The 19,968-nt window shown below is 40.5% G+C and overlaps 1 protein-coding gene across 2 annotated transcripts in view; it reads left to right on the top strand.

Annotated features, from left to right (window-relative positions):
• The window catches only part of FGGY (FGGY carbohydrate kinase domain containing), a 582,083-nt gene that overhangs the window by 469,156 nt on the left and 92,959 nt on the right, over positions 1 to 19,968 (top strand). For both annotated transcript variants that reach the window (XM_007480500.2, XM_007480498.2), the window contains 3 exons: positions 147 to 294; positions 10,618 to 10,692; positions 13,903 to 14,025. In XM_007480500.2, coding sequence (XP_007480562.2) covers positions 147 to 294; positions 10,618 to 10,692; positions 13,903 to 13,986 — 307 coding nt within the window. In that variant the 3' untranslated portion in view covers positions 13,987 to 14,025. The remainder of the gene's footprint in view (positions 1 to 146; positions 295 to 10,617; positions 10,693 to 13,902; positions 14,026 to 19,968) is intronic.

The raw sequence follows: 19,968 nt of genomic DNA, 5'->3' as shown, positions 1-19,968 counted from the left end.
CAGCTTGGACCGTCTTCCACTTTGGCAGGTCTCTAACCATATTGCTGCATTTGACGTAGAAGCTGAAATGTTTTCTGCTCACTGAACTGTTGACTTCCCCACCTTCATGGACCAAAAGGAAAAAAAAAATGGACTTTGTTTTCCAGATTCCAAAGCATCTATACATATTTGAATAGTCACCTGGATTCCATTAAGAAGTCTCTGCCTGTGGGTTTCCTTACTGCGGATTTACATGTTTGGCCAGATTTCCATGGCAACCGGTCTCCCTTAGCAGACTTGACACTGAAGGGCATGGTGAGTATCAGCCTACGTTGGGGTGTGTGAGGAAGCCCGGATGGAGCAATGTTAGGGATGGAGATGGAAGAGATGAACGTTCCATTAGCCGCTCATGCGTCTTTATCGTTGTCTTCTCCTAAGATGTTCCCAGGGTTTCTGAGCCAAGACCAGATCCCTAAACAGGCTGTTTCTGACCCTTCACAACTGCCGGTTCTCCCAGAGACACTTGCTGAAAATTCTGAGCCCCGTTTCTCAGTTGTTGGGCTCTTTTTTTTTTTTTTTGCTTAAAATATCTTGGGGGTTTTCTAAGTGATGTTTCCCACCCCAACACTAGGCAGTGCCATATAAAGGTGTCCCCCCCCTCTCACTCAGCACAGCTGGACAACAACCTGGACCTTCAGGCCAAGAGTCAGAGCCCCTCCCAAGGTGCAAGTGTGGAATGAAAGTGCAGAAGAAGAGACTGAGGGAGGTGTAGAGAAGCAAGGAGACTGGGTTAGGACGTAGCCTCTTCTGTGACTCACTGGCTCTGTGACTTGGGACAAGTGCATAGAGCATAGCTTCATTGATACAAGCTACAAGGGACCTCATAAGGGTCATCTGGAACAACTCTCTCATGGGGCAGAAGGGATGTTGAGTCTCAGCAAAGGGAAGGGTCCCAGAGTTAAGTGTTAGTGGTTGGATGTGTGACTCCAAGCTTAGCACGATATCTTTTAGGCTATCAATCTTTTTTGGAAAACAGAGAGTTACTGCCAATGAATTCCCAGATTGTGGGTCATCCTACTCCAATGGCTTCATGTTTCAGATGAGAAAAACAAGTCCCAGAGGAGGAAAAGGACTTGCCCAAGACCACACAGGTAGTAAGTGGCAAAGCTGGAAATTAGACCAAGGTCTTTTGACCACTACTCCCCTCCAATTCAGTTTTCCCCTACCATACCACAGTACCTCTTCAGATAGACTCGTCAAGACCTGGAATCATGGATTTAGAACTTTAAGACATCATTTTGCCCACGCTTCTTATTTTCTAGATGAAGAAATTGAGAAGGCTGCATGAAATACTATGGTCCTATAGTAAGTGTTCAATCTAGTATTTGAACTCACATGATTCCAAGTTCAGGATAATTTCTACTGCATGACACTTTAGAATTCATCTAACATGAAGACTCTTTGTATCAAGAACCCCTTGAATGGTTCTGATGAAGTCTCTGGACTCCTTCCTAAAATCACATTTTTAAATCATAAAATACCTGGGATTACAAGGGAAATGAGTTCTATTGAAATATATTCAAAATTAAAAAAAAAAAAACTTACTGATCCCAGATTAAGAATTTTTGGGTCCAATCCAGCCCCTTCATTTTGCAAATTAAGAAACCGGGTCCAGAAATTTTACAAATTCCCCAAGGAACACAGATGTTTAGGGGTTCAATCTGGCCCATCCTAAAGTCTAAGAGTGGCCTTCTACTCATTATGCCATGCTTTCTTTTGGTCCATAGGGAAAGTTCCAAAGGGAGAGTTCCTTTACGTTGATTAAATTATGAGTCCACATCTCTACACCCCCCACCCCCATCACATCTATATAGACAATTCCTATGAGAATCAAATTGTGCTTTATTTTGGTGCTTTGATCATTTTGGAGGCAATGAACAAGCATTGATTAAGTAGTTCTTGTGTGCCAGTCACTAAATTCTGATAAGGAATCCATACAGAATAGATGAAAGGTAACCTAGGAAAAGTATCCTAGAGAACGTAGACTTTGAGTTTAGTCCTAAAGGAAGATGCAGATTCTTTGGGGACAGCTAGATGGCTCAGTAGATAGAGTACCAGATATGGAGTCAAGAAAACTTGAGTTCAAATATAACCTCAAACTCATACTAGTTGTGTGATCCTGGACAAGTTACCCAACCTCTGTTTTCCTTTACTCACTGGAGAATGGAATGGGAAACCACTCTAGTATCTTTGCCAAGAAACCCTATGAACAGTGGGGTCCATGGGGTCACAAAGAGTCAGACTCAACTGAAAAAAAGTAACAAAGGGATTCTAAAAGATGAAGATGAAGAGGGAAAGCATTCCAACCCTAGAGGGAACAACCACTGCAGAGGCACAGAGATGGGAAATGGAGAATCTTGTGCACATCATAGGAAGGAGGTCAATCTTCCTGGATTAGTGGAGGGCTTTTTTCTTGATGGAAGGGGTGGCAAAGTGCACAAAGTCTGTACAGGTAGGAAACAGCCACACTTAAAATTCCAGTGGAACAGATTCACAATGGGAAAATAAACAAAAGAGGATGATTCAGAAATTATTTGTCCAAAGAAGTTAAGCCTCTGATGACACATGGATGCCTTTCTCAAATGGCCTGTGGTACAAGGGAGGAGTGGTTTAGAGAAAGAGGTGGGGGCACCACCACTGACTTCAGCTGGTGGGATTAGCATTGTCTATAGAACCAGGTATCTTGTACTAATGGTTGTTGTTGGCTAAAAGTACTGTCCTAAGACAATTTAAAGGAAAGACATAATACCAAACATTGAATGGATTTATGTATTGGCAAGTAAAAACTCTCGACATTCTTGGGCAGCTCATAAGTGTAATAAGTTGAAAAAATACAGGCTAACTTGTAATTCAACAAATATTTATCATAAAGGAATAATCCTTGCTTATTGGTTGGTTCTTTGATTAACTGATTGCTTGCTGATATCTATGAAAATAGAAAGTAAAGAAGAAAGTGTCCCTCCCTTCAGGGACCTTATATTCTCCTGGGGAGATACATTATGTCCAAAATTAAGAAAGAAATACCAATAAAAGGCAGTGTCTTGGGATATGGAATCAGGAAGACATGAGTTTTAATCCCTGTGAGACCTTGGGCAAGTCATTTGTGTTCACTCAGTTTCCTCTCAGTCTTTGGACTCCAGTCCTCCTGATGCTCCCTAATAATGTGATATGTGTACATTGTTTTAAAATAAATAATTTGCTCTTTGGTTCAGTGGGGAAAATTCCTCGCCTATAAAATGAAGGAAGAGATCCATTTGAGCTGTAGAAGTAGAATTCTATGTCCCTGGGGGTATAGTAATAATAATGGTTACTTGAGTGGAGAAGACAATGTGAACAATTCAGAGAATGAAGAAAGACTTCATGAAGGAGGCAACTCTCAAACTAAACCTTAGAAGAGTCAAAGGATAATGAATGAGAGAACCAAGGAGGGAAATGGGGACAGGAGATCACTCAGCTCAAACTGGATTCTCCAGAGTTATGATAAAGCCAATGACCTTTTCTCAATCCTTATAGTTCTTGATTTTTCTGTAGCCACGGACATTTATCCGTACTTCCCTCTGGCCCCTTTCTCTTCTCTAATATTTTGTCATGATAATCCCCCTCTTTCTTCCTTTTCCTCCTTCTTGTTTGACTTCTCATTCCTTTTGTTTTTAACCCTTACCTTCCATCTTAGAATCAATTTCTTGTGTATGTGTATCATTTCCAAGGCAGAAAAGAGGTAAGGGTTAAGCAACTGGGGATTAAGTGACTTATCCAGAGTCACACAGCTAGGAAGTGTCTGAGGCCAGCTTTGAACCCAAGATTTTCTATCTCTGAGGCCAGCTTTGAACCCAAGATTTCCTATCTCTAGGACTGGCTCTCAATCTACCGAGCTATTGAGTTGGCCACCACAACTTGAAACCTTCATATGATCCTTGACTGCTCCACACAACCCCTCAACTACATATCTAATTACTCACCCAATCTTGTGGTTTCTAGCTCTGACATATGTCCCTCTCTCAACCCAAACAACCTGTATGTTGGTCAAGTTCTCATCAGCCATCACCTGGTCTATTCTAATAGCTTTGTAATGGGTCTCTCCCTATGGCAGTCCATTTTCCATACACCTTCCCAAGAAGTTTTCTTAAATCATAACTCTAACCATGTCCCATGTCCCATGGGATCCAGTCTCATAATTTTGAAAATTGGTATCCATCAGCAAGTCCTATTTGACATACCTTGTAAAATCACTGAGAAATTCTAACTCAATTAAAGGAGAAAAGGCCATGGGCACGAATCAAGATCTGAAGGAAGACAGAAAAAGATATGATGCTGGCAGAGGCTTAGTCAACACCATTTAGTAAGATAATACCTTCTACGTGAGGTGACTCCATCGTCGTTATGACTTGTGGTTTCAAAATCTGACAGTTGATCTCAGAAAACAAGTTTTAGCAGAACAATCTCAAAAGAGAATGGGGAAGAAGTGAGAGCTAATGACAGAGACTTGGGTTCCTGGGCTTAAAACCAAGTGTGAGAACACTCAAGAAAAAGGAGACAAGCCTGGTGAGGGCTTCACCCAAGTTAAAGCACTGGCTGAGGGGTCAGCCTGGCTCTGGCACTGATTATTCATGTGCACATCATTTAACCTCTGTCTCTCAGTTTCCTTTTCTGTAAAATGAGAGAGCTGGACTAGGTGGCCCTGTTTCTTCCACCTCTAAATTGATGAACCTATACACTCACAAACCACACTGTGAAAAGAGCCACGTGCTTGACTACTAGAAGTTACAGAATCATAGATTTGGAGGTGGCAGAGACTTTTGAAGATTGATTAACTTCAACCTACAATAGAGTACAAAAGCATTGGCCTAGGAGCCAGGAGACGTAGGGTCATAATCCTTAAACTCATATATAATATTATAAATTATTATAATCTTGTATATAATTATATTGTAGACAATATAGGAAATAGCTTAAATCTATGTTTATATTATAACAACTATACTAAATATATCATATCCTATTATTTATGCTATCTATATATAATCCCAATATTTAAGAGCTGTTGTAGCTATGAACTTACTTAATAGGGCTCAGTTTCTTTATCCGTGTGAGATGGCAGATCTGAACAAAAAGGACCTTTAGAACATAGAATGTAAGAGTTGAACAAGTCCTTAAATCAAGGCTGCTTAATATTTCTGTGGGTATTCTGAATCCCTCTTGAGAAATGTAGCTGACATTTATATATCCCTTTAAGGTTCACAAAAAAACTTTACAAATATTATCTCATTTAATCCCCACAATAACCAACCCTGTGAGATAGATGCTATTATATACTATACACATATTATCTGCTGTTTTCCTGATGAGAAAACTGAGGCAGATGGAGCTTAAGTCACATCACTAGTGAGGATCTGAAGTCAGGTTTCAATTCAGGTTTTCTAGGTCCACAGGTTTATCTACTGTTCTACTTAGCTGCCTAAATGTTTTTAAATGCAAGAAATAAAATAATAGAATTAGAAAAAAACCAATGATATTAAAATTCAGTTACTAAAGAATTTTTTATAAAGTAAATGGACCCCAGGTGAAGAATTCCCTGCCTAAATTGGTAATAATTTTTATACAGTTCTTTTCCTAAAACCCCGTGAGAATGATCCTACACATATTATTCCCATTTTACAGAAAAGGAAGTTCAGGCTCTTATCGTTTCCTCATCTTGAGAATCAGAAAACTGAGGAACATACAGGGGGATGTGAATGTCCCAAGGTCACACAAATAGAAGCAGAATAAGACTTGAACCAGATCCCCCCACTCTAAATCCAATCCTCTTTTCTGGATATCAGATCAAGTTCACTCTCCCCCTCAGATAACAAATTCCTTTAGGACTTCTTAATATCCTCCTCAAGGTTTACTTAGCACAAAGCTAGCCATGTAACAGATGATCTGTAAATATTTGTGGAATGAATGAATGAATGAATTCTGTGAGATAGAGAGAACAGATACGATCAAATCCACTTATTTTGAAAATGGGGAACTTGAGGTCTGAAAAGGATAAGCAATATATCTCAGTTTGCACAGATGGTAAAAGTCAATGGATGGGGGTATCTGGATAGCTCAGTGAATTGAGAGCCAGGCCTAGAGATGGAAGGTCCTGGGTTCAAATCTGGTCTCAGACACTTCTAGCTGTGTGAGCCTGGGCAAGTCACTTAACCCCCATTGCCTAGCCCTTACCACTCTTCTGCCCTGGAACCAATACACAGTGTTAACTCCAAGATAGAAGGTAAGAGTTTAAAAAAAAAAAGTCAATGGGTCTTTGGTCCCTTGACCCCAGGATCAGTAAATTTCAATTGACATTGATGCCAACTATAATGGCACTTATTAAAAGGGGCATCTTGTGGAAAGCTTATAAGCACAGAGCCAGGGACATAGCAAGTGATTAATAAATTCTCTCTCTCTCTCTCTCTCTCTCTCTCTCTCTCTCTCTCTCTCTCTCTCTCTCTCTCTCTCTTTCTCTCTTTCTTCTCTCCCTCTCTCTCTCTTTCTTTCTCTCTTTCTCTCTCTCCCCCCTCTCTTTGTCTCTTTCCATCTCCATCTATTTACCTATCTATCCATCTATCTCTGTCTATCTCTATCTATCTCTATCTGTATATCTATCTATCCTTCCCTCCATCCATCTGTCCATTCATCCATCCATCTATCTTTCTGTCTATCTATCTATCTATCTATCTATCTATCTATCCATCTATCTATTTATCCATCCATCCATTTACCTATCTATCTATCTATCTATCTATCTATCTATCTATCTATCTGTCTGTCTGTCTGTCTGTCTGTCTGTCTGTCTGTCTGTCTATCTATCCTTCCCTCCATCCATCTGTCCATCCATCCATCCATCTATCTATCTGTCCATTCATCCATCAGTCTACCTACCTACCTACCTATCTATCTGTCTCTCTGTCTATCTATCCATCTATCCTTTATCTATTTACCTATCTTTTCTCTTTATCTCTATATTTCTATCTTCTGCCTCTGTCTCATCCTCTATTCAGGTTCTGTGTGGCTCCAGAGTCAGTAAGGATCAGTAGGTGTGGGCTGTAGAGAGTCAGATTCAGGGTTATATAAAGTTGTAAAAAACTTTATAAAGATGGAAGCTGTTTAAGAAGTGGGTTGTGTTATCTTGGGAAGTGATGAGCTCACTCTAAAGGGACCTCTTTGAGCCAAGGGTGGATCACCATTTGCTGGATGTGTCACCCAGAATATCTCTGTTCAGATGCATATTGGATTAAGTACGAAGTGTCAAATTCGGTCCCAATACTTCCTACTCTAGCAAAACCAGATTGAAATAGGGATGGGAAATATTTAACAAAATAAGTTAAAATACAGTAGAATACATTTAATGTTAATATTTGGGTTTTTAAGTCATTCTATGACTTGCAGGGATCCTTGTGTATGGTTTAGTGGTCCTACTTCTATGTTAAGTTTGATCTCCCTGTACTAGATTCATCTAGACCAATGGATCCCTTCCAACTCTGAGATTCTATGATTTTGTGATAAACTTGTCTGTGTGGGAAGATAAAAATTGCCTCTAATTTCTACTGAATTCATTTTATCATGTAATTGATTTTATGCTGTATTGATTTCTATAATTGAGTCAGTATCTGCCTTGCTCACCGTGCAAAAAGACAGTTTTACCTCAATTAGTTTAAAGATGTGGTTGAAAGAGAATGGTGTAATACCTCGTACTGTTAGTCCCTAGGACACCTGCTTATTGACAATAGCCTAACCTGGTGCCATCCCCCCAAAAGACAAGTCACCCATCTTTGTGCAGTTAGGGGAGGCATGATCTCCTCCAAGGGGACAGCAAACTTGGTGGTTCTGATCTTCTAGCCCTGAGTTGGTAAAGCCTTCCTTGGCAGGCGTGCAGAGCCAGCACTCAGGGAGCTGTTCTGTTCCCCCTCTCCGGAGCACCCAAGGACATTTTTTTTTTGCATTCCCCACCCCTCTGCCCAGCCACCCAAAGCAAGCACTTTCTCCCTCAGCTCTCTTTAGTAATCTGGTCTCACAGGCAGCTTGGATTTGCCCTCTGGGCACTCGAACTCGGAAAAGGTTGGACCACCCAGTCCTAGCCCAAGATTACAAGAGGTAGATCAATCCCATAAAACAGCTAATATTCCTTAATTGTCAGAAGAGAGTGTGAAGACCAACACTTTTCCTACTATAGTCAATTATCCCCTCATTTCTTGTATGTCAATAAAGAGTGTCCTGTTGCCCCTTTTCATTGAGATTTCTGGCTTTGATGAGATTGCCAGAGTAATTCACTTTGTCAACAGCTATATGTGGCACTGTTAATAAACTGGTCTTGCTTGAAGTCTATTCCTCAGTTTACCTTTATTGAATTTAGTCGCAGCATCTGCTAGATGATAGGTACCAGGAAGGAACAAACTATGCTTTATGTACCATTATTGTGTCTCCTCCTTTGACTTTACATAGTACCAGAAATCTTGAATGACTGAAAAGATTAGACAGGAATAGATTGATAGATTAGATAGATGACTGATGATAGATAGAGATGATGGATATTAGATGATTGATAGATGGATAGAGATATGATGGGAGGGAGGGAGAGAGAGAGAGAGAGAGAGAGAGAGATGAGAGAGAGAGAGAGAGAGAGAGAGAGAGAGAGAGAGACAGAGAGACAGAGAGACAGACAGAGACAGAGGGAGAAAGATAAGTGAAAAACCATTTTTAAGTACTTATATTGCCAGTCACTGTGAAAATGCTTAAGTACTAGAAATAGGAGCTTAAGTTCTTTACATCCTTATGAGAAAGACAACACATAAAATGACCTTCCCTTCAGAGTTCAGCTTATACCTTGATGGGAATCTCCTTAGGCACTTATCAAGTAATTATGCAGCGGTGATCTCTATGTTTTGTCTCCATTCTAGACCACAAGCTCTCTGGTTGCTGGCACTTCTTAGATAAGCTTTGTATCTTTACCAGTATCTAGAATAGTGGCATTATACACAGTAGGTTCTTCATGAATGTCACTTGAATAAATAAATGGATGGATGGATGGATGGATGGATGGATGAGTGAATGATCAACTTCAGTGCTTCAAGGATATATATGTGTATTCTCTCCATCTACACTCATCATCATCATAGCTAACATTTATGTAGTTCTTACTATGGCCAAACACTGTGCTAAGTACTTAACAATTATTATCCCTTTGACAGGTTAACTTTTTTTTTCACATACAACTATGTCAGAAAGTTCATTGATAAAAGGATATACTACAATATACTACAAGGATATAAACAATTATTATCACAACATCCCTGAAAGTTAGGTGCTATTTTTATCCTCATTTTACAGACAAAGAGCCTGAGGCAAATAGAGGTTAAAAAACTTGCCCAGATTACATATTAAGGATGTATCTGAGACTGGATTTAAACTCAGATTTTCTTGACTCCAGACCTAGTACTCTATCCATTGCACCATCATAATCATTTCATTCCTCAGCTGAAACAAACAAAAAAAAATAGGGTTTAGATGTTCTCTAAAATCCCCTTCAGTGCTGAAATTATGATTGTATAAATCACAGAAATTCTCTGAACTATGGTTTCTCCTTCTGTCAAGTGGGGAAAATTATACCTACAAGATTGTTAGGATATTCAAATAAAATAAATAAATCTTTCAGATCTTAAAGTGGTATATAAATATCAGCTCTCATAACTATTAACTTATCATTAATGTCCCTTGAATATTTATCCTTTTATCAATGAACTTTCTGACATAGTTGTATGTGAAAAAAAAAAGTTAACCTGTTAAATTCTTTGTTAACCATCTTAAAGTGGGTTGTATTCTCTTCCTCTCTCTCTCTCCCTCTCTCTCTCTCCCTCTCTCTCTCTCCCTCTCTCTCTATACCCCTCTCTCTATACCCCTCTCTCTACCCCCTCTTTTTCCCCCCTTTCTCTCCTCCTCTCTCTCTCTCTCTCTCTCTCTCTCTCTCTCACACACACACACACACACACACACACACACACATCCTTCTACCTCTGCCCCATCTCTGGAAGAAAAAAGGCTTAGCCTGTAGTTCATATCTGATTCACAAAGAGAGAATTTACATTTTGAAGTCATTATAAGAAAACACATCTGAATATCTTTCATGGGAAATATCCCCTTCCCTAAATGCCACATTTGCAAATCTCAATCTCTCTCTGTCTCTGGCTTTGCCTTTCTCTGTCTCTCCATAAATATATCTATTATCTATCTATCTATCTATCTATCTACCTATCTATCTATCTATCCATATATCCATCCATCCAGCTATCCATCCATCCATCCATATTTCTTTCTATCCATCTATCTATCTATCTATCTATCTATCTATCTATCTATCTATCTATCTATCTACTATCCATTCATCTCTCTGCCCATCTATCTATCCATTTATCCATCTATCTTTCCATCCATCCTTTTTCCATCTATCTATCTATCTATCCATCCATCCATATTTCTATCTATCTATCTGTCTATCTGTCTGTCTGTCTGTCTGTCTCTATCTCACATAATCTGTATATCTCCCTCTAATCCACACAGGTCACAGGATTGAGACTGTCTCAGGGTCTTGATGATTTGGCTCTTCTCTACTTGGCCACAGTTCAAGCCATTGCTGTAAGTATCTGAATATCATTTTTCTCCCAAACATTTATTATCTCTCTCTCCCACTGAGCCATCATGAATAGTTTTTTTTTTTTTTTAAAAACCTAAAGAAAGCCCTCATGGCAACCACTTAAATACAGCAAAACAAATTCTTACTTTGACCATGTCCAAAAATATCAGTCTTATTTGTCTACCCCTATTCTGGCCTGAAATGATCTGATTCCCTCCATTGTTAAACAGCATTGATGGCTTCCATGCTATTTGATCCAGGGTGCTCCCTCTCATGCTGTTGGGGAAAAGATCCTGAATTAAACCAGAGCTCACCAAAAAGACTTCTAACATCTTGCCCACCCAAGCTCACAAAGGTCCCTGCCTACTCTGGCAGTATCCCCATGGAACACTAAGTAGCAGGATGTCCGTTTTGAATGGTCTGGCCATTTTTTGGCATTCTTGAATATGGATCTGATTTATTCTCCACATTTTGTTCATGGTAAGGGAACAAGTCTGCCTCCCTGTATTCTGTGAGTATGGCCTGAAAAGCCAATAAGAGAAAATGCCCATATGCAAAACACATTAATAAAAAGTTTGAGTATAATACTTTGAAACTAGTAAAAAAGAGAGAGGTTTCACCCTTGGAATATTTCGTATGTCCCTCAGTTTTTCCTGTGCAGCCAATGACTTTGCCTCAATTAACCCATTAACATCAATAACCCCATTCCCCATCCCAGAGGAATATTTATGGAAAAGACATAAAAAGATCTATAGGAACATCAATCCCAAATGGGACGCATACTTCCTTCCACAGCTTGGCCCTGGGATGAGTGGGCTCAAACTTGTAACCCTTCTCCTCCCAACTGAGGTTCCAGCTTTTTATCATCACACAGTAGGTAGGCTGGAAGCAGGCACAGAATCTCTTTGTAGTCTCTGAAGTAGAGGGCAAGACCTTCTATTACACGTCTGGAAGGAGACTTCCCAAGAATCCACGGGCATTTGCATGGCCCTTGCTTGAAGGACTGGGCTCTGATCTGCCAGATCTCTCACTTCAGTAGTAGCTAAGGGGAAGGATCTTCAAAGTCCATCCATCCACAAGCGTAAAACAGTGCCATCACCCCCATATCTGTAGACATCATTCCTCTGCTAATGCAACTTTAGCTTTTATTAGCTGCTTAGATGCCATATCACATCGCTAAATTCTACTAAAACTCTCAGATCTTTTCTAAATGAACAATTAATTAGTGCTTTTCAAATGAATAAAAACAACCATGTGAGTCCCGTGCCCAAGCAGCACACACATCATGACTTTATCTTTGAGCTCTATCTGGGCAGGCTGCATGGAGGAGGCAAGTTAAAGAAAATTCATTACTCTTAATTTTATTTTTAGCATAACATTTTAGAAATAATTTTCTCGATTATTTGGACCAAGAGAAATCCAATAATGTAGACAGAGACTGTCTCCTAGTTACTGTTTCTGGGAGAATATTAGAGCAAAAGCCCTGGAGCTTTGTAATGTAAGAAAAAGAACCAGTTTTGTTTTTCAAGTCCCACACTCTGAAAATCAATTGTGTACTTAAGATAAGTGGCACATAGGGGTATTAACAGCTATTTGGGCTCTCCATTGTCTTAATGACCTTTAAAATATCATTGTAGAAAGGCTTTTTAAGAGAAAAGCTTTTAGATAGGACTTTATGGTAGAGTAATTTGAATTACTGGGAGTACAATTCATTTTGGAAAAGTATCTGTGTGTGCTGACCTTTAAGCAAAATGATGATGGTTTTAATGAAGCATGTAGATAAGGGATACATTTCCCAGGATGGTAAATGGAGTAAAATAACATTCTGCTCCACCAGCTGAGAAGAAAACGCCGGCACCTAGTTGTTGTTGACAAGTTGAAATTGACAAATTCCTCCTTTGGACAGTATCAGCCATTGGGTTGTTAGTATTCTGGAGGAAATAGGACTGGAATGAATGAGGAATGTAATTAAGGTACATGGAACTGTATGGAACACTTCTTCAAGAAAGGTTTTTTCTTTTCTTTTTTAAACCATGCTTAATTGAAAATCTTGTCAAACAATAGCTTTTATCCATAGGCTGTTAATCTATAGTTTTCTTTTCAGCCTGCAAGCCTTTTAAAAGAAAAAAAATACAATTTGCATTTGAAGTCCCCAGATTTGCATTTTCTTCCTGATGGGATTAAGTTATTTTTTTTTCCATAGAGGAATAGACTGATTTTAATTTAAATTTTTCCTGATTAAAACATTTTTCCAGGCAGGTAAACACATAAACGTTTTCCCACAATGGCCTTTGTTGGACCATTTAGGGAGGAGAAGGAATGATCTTATAGGCTTAAATCTGTGAGGCTTAAAGGGAACCGGAATTCCAACCAACAATTAGACACAGCCACAGGCTTCCCCATAGCCAGAAATGGACCTTCAGATAGCAATTGAGGAAAAGTTTATTGAGCGCCACTGATTTCAGGCACTCTCCTCTAGGAAGAGCAAGCACCCAGGAAACTGAGTCTTTTAAGGAGGTTCAAAGTGTCTACAGGAATGGGGCAGCTAGGTAGGGGATAGAGTGGATGGAGTGCTGAGCCTGGAGTCAGGACTTAATCAGAAAACAGATTGGCCAGGAAACTCAGCTGAACACTGAGAATTGCCCAGACTTCCCTATTGGCGGGTTGTGATTCTGGACACTTGGCTTTGGGAATCTGGGCCCTCCAAGAGGTAGTTTCAGAAGTGTTCATTTCTTGCCCCTACCCAGGCTGACCTCCTCTTGACAGGAGTATTCCTTGCCTATATTCTTTACTGGATTTTGCTAATGACCCTTGTTTTCTTTCAAAGGAATGCCTTGTTCCTTTTCAGTTTCTTGAGGTCTTTGAACCCCATTTATAAAATGAGAGGGATGGAACAATATGAACTCTAAGACCTCTCTCAGCTCTGACATTCCCGGTTCTAAGGTCCTGCCAGTCCTAACCTCTACATTCTAAGTTTTAAGGTCTTCCCTTCTTTAACATTCTGGATTCTGTTTTATCTTTGACATGTTCTTTATTTCTCTGAATATATTTCCTATATTCCCATTCTGTAAATAAACAACGTTGGTTACTTTGGACCCTGTTTATCTTGGAATCTTGTGTTAAGTGGGTGTGCAGCCTTTTGTGGATTTGTTTTGCTTTCTTCTTTTGCTTCTCCATCACCAGTGATGCCCACTTCTGGTTTGTCCTTTTAGCTTGGGACGCGCCACATTCTGGAGACGATGGCATCAGCCGGCCATTCCATCAGCACCTTGTTTCTGTGTGGGGGGCTTCAGTAAGAACCCTCTTTTTTGTGCAGATGCATGCAGACATCACTGGTAAGTCTGGGAGAGAGGGAAAAAAGGGACAGATTTTTAGATCCAAATTGCCACCTTATTCAGGACAGCCTAATTCCACCCCAGGACCAGTGGAATAGGGAAGAGTTCAATTCCTGATGTTCCAAATTCTTATGTAGCTTCCTGCCTCCCCCTCTCTGCCAATAGTCCTTAACAAAAGTCCCTAGAGATTCTTTTCTAAATCCTAAGATTATGAGCTGGGATCACTTTGCCATCTAGCCCTAACCTTTCATTTTGCATGAGGAGGGTAAGGTCACAGATTCACCGATAATGCCCCCTCATGTAGGAAATACCAGGGTCAGGATTTGAACCCAGTGCCTCTGACTACAAATCAACCATTCTTTCCATTGTCCTCTGTTACCTCTTCATTTGTTGAAATTAGTATCCATTTCAGAGAGAGACAGACAGACAGAGAGAAAAGAGAGAGACAGAGAGAAAGAAAGAGAGAGAGAGAGACAGAAGAGAGAGAGAGAGAGAGAGAGAGAGAGAGGAGAGAGAGAGGGAGAGGGAGAGGGAGAGGGAGAGGGAGAGGGAGAGGGAGAGGGAGAGGGAGAGGGAAGGAGAGGGAGAGGGAGAGGGAGAGAGGGGAGAGAGGGAGAGAGGGAGAGAGGGAGAGAGGGAGAGAGGGAGAGAGGGAGAGAGAGAGAGGAGAGAGAGAGAGGGAGGGAGGAGAGAGAGAGAGAGAGAGAGAGGAGAGAGAGAGAGAGAGAGAGAGAGAGAGAGAGAGAGAGAGCGCATTAAATTCCCTGCTAAAATGATATGTTTCCCATTAAGTTACTTTGCCTACCATGTAGATGGTTTAAAATTGGTACATGAAGCAACATGGTATCAAAGGAAAGGCTTTGAGTTGGGGGGTCCTTGCCAATACAATCACAAGTCCACACACCTTCCTGACCAAAAAATATACAAATCCCTAGGAGAGAGGCGCACCTCACATAAGTTAAGATGACCTTTCTGGGTTCTTACAATCGTACTCTATAAGATTTTTCATGATAAATGCATTAAACAAAGGGCAAATCAAGTGTTGAGTCATACAAGGATCCCCAGTTGTTCATCCTACATTTTCCAACAGCAGCAAGGGAAGAGAGACTTCTCCCTTGGTGAAATCTCATTACTTCTCTTCCTTGAGGATTTGTAAGCAAAAGACCCCAGGGTTTAAGAGGGAAAAATTGAGTGGGGTTTTAAGCGTCAATTAAGCACCTACTATGTGTCAGGCCCAGGACTAAGCACTGGGGATAGGAAAAAAGACAAAATCCAGTCTCTGCTCCAGAAAAGCTGAGTGTCTAATGGGGAGATGACACACAAACAATCGTGTACAAATAAGATATATACAGGATGAGCTGGAGAAAAAAATTGTAGAAGGAAAGCACTAATATGGAGGAGGAACAGGAAATGCTTCTTGAAGAAGGTGGGATGATAGGGAGAGGCTGGAAGGAAAAGCCAAGGTTTGAGAGATGAGGGAGAATTCCAGGTAGTGAAAATTACTTGAAGTATCTCTCATGTGTGAGGAACAGCCAGGAGGCCAGAGTCACTGAGTCCCAGAGGAAGGAGAAGGGAAACCTGGGGCAGGGAGGAGGGGATAAGTGATCAAGGGCTTTCAAGAGCCAAAGGGAAGGTTTTATATTTGATCCTAGAGGTAACAGGGAAACAGTGGAAGTTATTCGGATGGTGGAGGCTCAGGATGCTGCAGTGGGGATCCAGTCCAATTTGCACGTTAGGAAAATTAAATCAATTTGAAAGCTTAGAGAAGGAAAGAGTGGAGTAGGGCCAGACAAAGGGAGATGAGCTGAGGGGCTATTTCCATAGTTGTGGGATAAGGGAATGAGTACCTATAGGGGTGTAGGAGCCATTTTTGAGGAGGGGGGGGGTGGGGTACATGAGAGATATGGTGAAGGTATAAAGGTCAAGACTTGGTTACTGATGGACTATAGTGGTGGGGGAGGTAGGAGTGTGAGGACTTTATTTCATCAAGGTTGGAAGTCTGAATGATTGGGAGGACCAAGATATCCTTGAGGGTAACAGAGAACTTCAGAAGGGAGAAGGAGGGGGGCGGTGATAATGAGCTCCATTTTGGACATGTTGAGTTTAAGATGGCTACTGGAAATCCATTTCAAGAGGTGTAATAGACAACTGGAGATCCGGAGAGAAGTCAGAGTTGGACGCATCAATCTTGGACCTATCTGCATGGAGATGATCATTGAATTCATGAGCTGATGAGATCACCGAGCAAAACAGTCTATGAGAAGAGGGTCCCGGATAGAACTTTATGCAAAGTCCTAGAGACTGAAGATGGCTTATACTCAACAAGAAAGAGCAGATCTAGCATTTGGCTGGATCACAGAGTGTACAAAGACTAGTAATGCATTATTTGCCTGACAGGGTGGGCAGGAGCCAGATTATTTCATCCTCCAAATGCCAAGCATAGAAGTTTATATATCATTTTAGAAACAAAAGGGAACCATGAAGCTCTTAGGCAGGATCCTAGAGATGAGAAAGACCTCAAAGATCATCAGACCTTTCATTTTACAGATGAGGGAACTGAAGTACAGAGATACTTGCCCAGTATTAATCAAGGCATTAAGAGTCTGAGGAAGGATTTGAACCAAGGTCCTGGAATTCCAAAGCCAGTGTTCTTTCTACAGCATGACTCTGGTTCCATCCATAGAAGTCCAGTGGAGCTTGTTGATGGTTTTCCCCAGGAGCAGACCTGCCTGATGCAATCAGTGGTTTTCATTAGGAATGATCTGGCTGTTTCTGATGATGTTGAAACCTGGAATTTGGCCTTTACTGAGTAGACTTCCATTCCTCAAATAGCCTTCCTACCTTGGCGCCAGCAATTCTGTTAAAGAAAGCAGAAACAAAGAGACCATGACACGGTGACCTGTTACAGCCTGGATCAGGACCTCGGTGCTAGTGGTGCCCTCTGTTTCTCCCATAGGATTGCTATCAAGTGGCCACTTTTTCTGTATTGGGATCCAGAGAAACATAAGGCTGGCTTCCCTTGCAGAGACTCAGCTTTGGAAGCTATTCTCTGGGGGCTGAAATAAGAGGTCTATTAATAGGTATTTGGATTAAAATGTAAACTGGAATCCTTGGGCTGGAGCTAATGACCAGATACAGTCCAGTACAAAGGGCTCTTTCTTCTGGGCTTGGAATTTCCCTCCCTTTGTAAGGACATTGACTGACAGAGGAATGGCAGAGTTCATCTGCCTTCAAATGCTCCGGGTTCTGCTTAACTCATTAGTCTATCAGATAAAATAGCTGGAATTCCAGAAGTCTCTCCCATCCATCCCTTCCCCCATCCACCCCAATTCTTGGGAGAAAAGATCAAATTTGAAAGCAGCACGATGGAAGGCCAGAGTCCTTACTAAAACCAGCCAGAAACCAACAGACACTGACTCCTGTTTCTTTCCACTATTTTAACTACTCGAGTTTTCTCAGGGAAGAAGAAAGGTATAGATTTGGGAAATGCCTTTCCAACATACCCACAGAAAAAGAGACAGCCGCATCCTGAAACTCACTGGAAAATAGAGATGACAATATTCCCTTCAGCTAAGAAAATGGGAATAATAAAATTACTTCAAAAATTAACTAAGGACATTCCATGATCCCATAATCCTCTAAATAACAACAATAATATGAGGTCCTTAATGCAAGGGTTATTATCCCCATTTTACTATTAAGTCAGACTCAGATCATTGAAATGATAAGATTTCAATGCAGCCTTTCCCATTGGAAGCCCCGTATCACAGGATCATAGATTGAGAGCCAGAAGGGACTTTCACAGCCAACAAGTCCAACCTCCTGCTTGAACAGATGACTATATTGTGGTACAAAGACCTTCAATGATTCTCATAGAGTCACATAGCCAATCAGTATCTGTGACAGGATTTGAATCCATGACTTTCTGACCCCAGGTCCATTGCCCATCCATCATATCATGCTACCATGCAAGACTGCTCCTCTACCCCACGTCCCATAGTCAAGATGGATTTTTTTTTCAAGATGGAGTTTTGTTCATCTAAGTGGACATTGAGTGAGAATAACTCGGAATAGAGTTGTCCAGGCAAATCTTTGAGGACAGAGATTCGGGGAAGGCACACCATGAACTATCCAGAGAGTGAGGAAGAAGGCAAACTTTCATTGGTATCAACAAGAAGGGGCCCAATGTCATGTTCTATGGAAGATAATTGGAATCAGAGCACCTGCATTCTACCTAACTGTACTCCCTCTTAGTCTCCAGGTTTTCCACCCTGTTGCCCTATAATGAGAGCAGAGAGACCTCCTAAGGCCATCTTGTTTTGTTCCATTATTCTTTTGAAGCAGGAAGGTAGAAGAAATGAGCATTTATATGGCCCCTACCATATGCCAGGCATTATGCTAAGCACTTTACAAATATTATCTCTTTTGACCCTCTCAACAACTCTGTGAGGCAGGCGCTATTATTATTCCTATTTTACAGCTGAGAAAACAAAGGCAAACATGAGAAAAGTGACTTCCCCAGATTTATACAGCTAGTAAGTTTGTCTGAGGTTAGATTTGAACTTACCACAACCCTCTGAGTTAGGTGTTTTATGATCCTTATTTTACAATTGAAGAAACTGAGGCAAACAAATTAAATGACTTGCTCAGAGTTACACAATTATTGTCTGAGGATGGATTTCAGATCTTCCTGACTCTAGGCCTAGTGCTCTATCCATTGCATCACCCATCCTCAACCCTTTGCAGTTAGAGGATTTTAGCGAAAGCTGGAATGGACCAAGAAACCACTGATTTCAATCCCTTCCTTTCGTAGATGTGAAAACTGAGGCATAGAACAGTTAAATCATTTTCCTACAGCAGCAGCTATGAAATTTTTGGCCCCAGTATCTTTTGAAACTCTTATTTATTTTTTTAAAAGAATATTTTTCTATAAATCTATTTTTTACCATCAGCATAGTTTCTCCCATTATTCTTCTCTATCTTCCTACAAGAAAACCATATATTAAATAGCACCATCTTTAAAAGGAAAGGAGGGAGAGGGGAAGGAAGGAAGGAAGGAAGGAAGGAAGGAAATGAAGGAAAAGAGAAAGAAAGAGAGAGAGAGAGAAAGAAAGAAAGAGAGAGAGAGAGAGGGAGAGAGACAGGGAGGGAGGGAAGGAAGTGTAATAATTAAAATAGTGAAAATACATAAACTGTAGTAGATAATAGAGTGGATGGCTTAAATTGTGACCACAGAAAATATGTTTTTCAAGACAGTGTCTTGAATCAAATATAAGGTGGTTGCCAGGGAAGAATTCCCAATTATTAAATATGCCCAAGTCATCTGGGTTTTATAGAGATTTTAATTAATACAAATGTGGAATTAAAGAAAAGGAGAGAAAAGGAGAATAATGAGAAAAGGATAGGCCGGCCCAGGGCAGCCCTGGCCAACCCAGGCCTAAGCCCTAAGAGAAATATCACAAAAGAAAGAGGGAGAGAGAGAGAGAGAGAGAGAGAGAGAGAGAGAGAGAGAGAGAGAGAGAGAGAGAGAGAGAGAGAGAGAGAGAGAGAAGGAAGGAAGGAAGGAAGGAAGGAAGGAAGGAAGGAAGGAAGGAAGGAAGGAAGGAAGGGAAAGACACAAACAAACAAAGAGGGAGGGAAGGGAAAGAAACAAACAAACAAAGAGGGAGGGAAGGAGAAAGAGAAAGAAAGAAGGAAAGAAAGAAAGAAGGAGAGGAAAAGACACAATTAGTAAATTCAAAAAAATCTGAAAATATGCACTATTTAAACTACTTGAGTGCCTCCTATTTCTATAAGCCTTTTACACTCTTAAGCATTATTGACTACTCAAATAATTTTTATGAGGGTTATATCTATTGGTATTTAAAAATTAAAACTGATACATTTTAAAATATTCATTTATTACTCCATTTAAAAATAAGAATAACCCCACTATGCCTTAGA

The sequence above is a fragment of the Monodelphis domestica genome, chromosome 2 (assembly GCF_027887165.1).
Source record: "Monodelphis domestica isolate mMonDom1 chromosome 2, mMonDom1.pri, whole genome shotgun sequence".
NCBI classification, from domain to species: domain Eukaryota; kingdom Metazoa; phylum Chordata; class Mammalia; order Didelphimorphia; family Didelphidae; genus Monodelphis; species Monodelphis domestica.
The sequence above is the reverse complement of the archived record's forward strand: the minus strand, read 5'-3'. Positions and strand labels throughout refer to the sequence as shown.